The following is a 2,724-nucleotide window of genomic DNA, read 5'->3' as shown; positions in this document are numbered from 1 at the left end:
AAGGGCGCTCGGGAGAGAGCCCCATGGCTTTCTGGGGTGAGTGAGGCCAACTGCGACACCTTCCCACCTGCGACGGCACGAGATTCGCCCCTGGTGACAGAACACGTAAACCGACTCCCAGGTCCCATGCGCCGTGCTAACGCATGGGGCACTGCTAGGAGCCACAGTGAGTGGGTCGCTTCTGTGGGGTCCAGGTATAGGTGAAGTTGGTCACTATGCGCATAAGCATTAATAGTGAAAGAAAGCCAGGCTGAGACAGCCCAGGGCCACATCCCCTTCCCGGCGCCAGTGCCATGCGCGCGGAGCCGGCGTGCCAGCCTCGCGGGCCTCGGGCCGGCGTGCGTGCCCGGCATGGGCGCGGGGCCCCACCTGCTCCCTCCCCTGGCCCTCCGGGTGTCGGTGTCTGGGGCGTGCCCTCACACACCCAGGCACGCCGTGTCCATCCGGGATCCGGTCCGCGGCAGCCCGACCCACTGCAGCCACGCGGACACGGACACGGATGCGCGCAGATGCGCAGGCGACGCCCGGCGCCCGGGCCCGCGCTCACCTTCAGGCAGTAGTAGCCGATGATGCAGCAGAAGGAGATGGCGGTGTGCAGCACGGCCAGGATGCGCAGCGCGGGCTCCATGTAGCCGCTGCTCTCCTCCAGGACGTAGTGCACGGCCGCGCCGCGCGGCGCCCCGCCGCCCAGGCCGCCCACCGCGGCGCCTTCGCCTTCCCCGGAGCCGCGCGCGGGGGGCTCCCTTCCTTCCACCGCAGAAGAAGTGGAGACCTGATTCAAACCACCGAAAGTGTCGTCAGTTCTCCTCCTCCACGACGTCGGCGTAAACAAGAAACCACAGAAAACGGCCTTCTCGGCCAGCGGCCGCGGCCAAGCCACTGCGCGGTGGCCCGGAGGGCCGGGCTGGGGAAGGCGCGCACGGACGCGCTTGGCACAGGCCACCCGACGCAGAGGCCCGAGGAACCGACGCATGCGGGAAAGGAGAGGCCGGGCCGCCTGCTCAATGGTCAGGAGTGCATGGAACAGGTGCCACCAGTGGGCCGGTCAGCCAGTTCCGCCAGGAGCACTGCGGGGGACCCTCGGCCGAGGCCGACACTCTCCGTGAGCCATGTCTCACCGAGGAACAGCTCTGTGACCTAGCATTAGGTCTCTCTTTCAGCGAAATATATGTTAGAACAGGTCTAGGTGTGCTCACTGGCGGATCTGTTGGGAGCATCGCACCGGTTATTAGAAGACTAAGAGGTACTTACCTTGTAGAAGAGCAAGATGAAATTGATCGCAAACGCGACAAATAAGGCTAACATTCTCATGTTGTAAAAGTTGCGAGCAAAATAGTTCTGCAGGTGAAAAAAATGGAAAGGTCACTGAATCAAGAGGCTTGAAATCTGCAGACGATTTAAATAAAGCATTTGTTCATTTACCGCAAATTACTTCTTGAGTGCCTGCCCGCTATGTATCAAGCACCATTCTTGGTGCTGGGCCACCAACGAGGAGACAAGTGACCAAGAAGCACACTCGCACGCAAAACACATGATTTCAAGGAACGCTAAATGCTATGAGGAAAAATCCATCAAGTTACAGCTTAGGGAATGGGGTACAACTTTAGATAGGTGGTCAGGGAAGGTTTATCTTAGGTGACATTGAGCAGAGGCCTAAATATCACAGGGGAGCAAGTGAACAATTGGGGAGCGAATGGTGTGCCAGACAGAGGCAGGCACAGAGGCGAAGTTCTGAGCGCAGAGTGACGTTGGAGCTTCCGAGGACAGAAGGAAGCACAGTGAGAAGGGGTGGACGGGGCCGGGGTCGGAGAGCCGACGGGGGACAGAGCTCCGCGGGTCTGCTAAAGCCTGCGGTCCCTCCCGGCGCAGTGCTTCAGCTGGTCTCAGGCCACGCAGGCTGCCCTCACCCCTCCTCACGGGGGGACGTGCACAAATGACCTCATCACGCCTGTAGCATCATGACTCGTCTGTGAAGTGTGGTAAACAGGACCTTCCTTGTAAGTTTGCTATGAGGATTACATAAGTTACTAGAGAGAAGGCTGGTTATGAATCTTATCATAATTGCGATTATTATTTTATTCTAGGGGGATCTGAACAGGGCTCGATGCAATCAGATTATAATTTGCAAAGATAATTCCAGCTTCTGTGAGGGAGACAGATGGGAAGCCAGTGTGGCGGCAAAGGGACCAGCCAGGAAGTTGTCACAGAAGTGCAGAAGGAGTGACGACGGCGGTGGCTCGGAAGGGAAGGGCACCGTGAAGAAGGTCTAACCGGGCAGACTCGGGTGGACTTGGGAGAGAGAGCCGAGAGGAATTACTGTCGGACTGTATTCGGGGTGGAAGAGAGGAAGGGGTCTCGGGCACGGCAACTTCTGGATTTGGGGTCTGCGCAGTGAGTGGCGGTGCCGTTTGTTGAGCTGGAGGAAAACTCGGGGGAGAACTGGGCTGAAGGGAAGAGGCTCTGGGAGCGATGGCACCTCTGTGTCAACGTCCTGTAAGAGACGTCTGCGAGGTGACCGAGTGCCTCTGCCGGGGCTTCGGCATCCGCAGGCCGTGTCCCCACGGCTGTGCAGCTTCTACCCTCCTCCACGCACACGCGCCATTTTAGTGGCGTCGCGTCCTACGAATGGCCCTGCCTTTCCCGCCACGGGGCCCTGGACTGAAGCTGGCCCTGCCTCCCGAACTGGTCAGTCACACGGGTTTGCCCTGGAAGGTGGAACTGGGT

At 59.6% G+C, this 2,724-nt stretch overlaps 1 protein-coding gene across 1 annotated transcript in view; it reads right to left on the bottom strand.

Annotated features, from left to right (window-relative positions):
* RYR2 (ryanodine receptor 2) overlaps positions 1 to 2,724 on the bottom strand; it is a 535,670-nt gene that overhangs the window by 25,092 nt on the left and 507,854 nt on the right. The window contains exons 91-92 of the mRNA XM_039850351.1: positions 1,252 to 1,338; positions 548 to 772 (exon numbers count right to left, since the gene is read on the bottom strand). Of these exons, the coding sequence (XP_039706285.1) occupies positions 548 to 772; positions 1,252 to 1,338 (312 nt within the window). The remainder of the gene's footprint in view (positions 1 to 547; positions 773 to 1,251; positions 1,339 to 2,724) is intronic.

This window comes from Pteropus medius, unplaced genomic scaffold, assembly GCF_902729225.1.
Source record: "Pteropus medius unplaced genomic scaffold, Ma_sr-lr_union100, whole genome shotgun sequence".
Classification (NCBI taxonomy): Eukaryota; Metazoa; Chordata; class Mammalia; order Chiroptera; family Pteropodidae; genus Pteropus; species Pteropus medius.
This window is presented reverse-complemented; position numbering and strand designations above follow the sequence as displayed.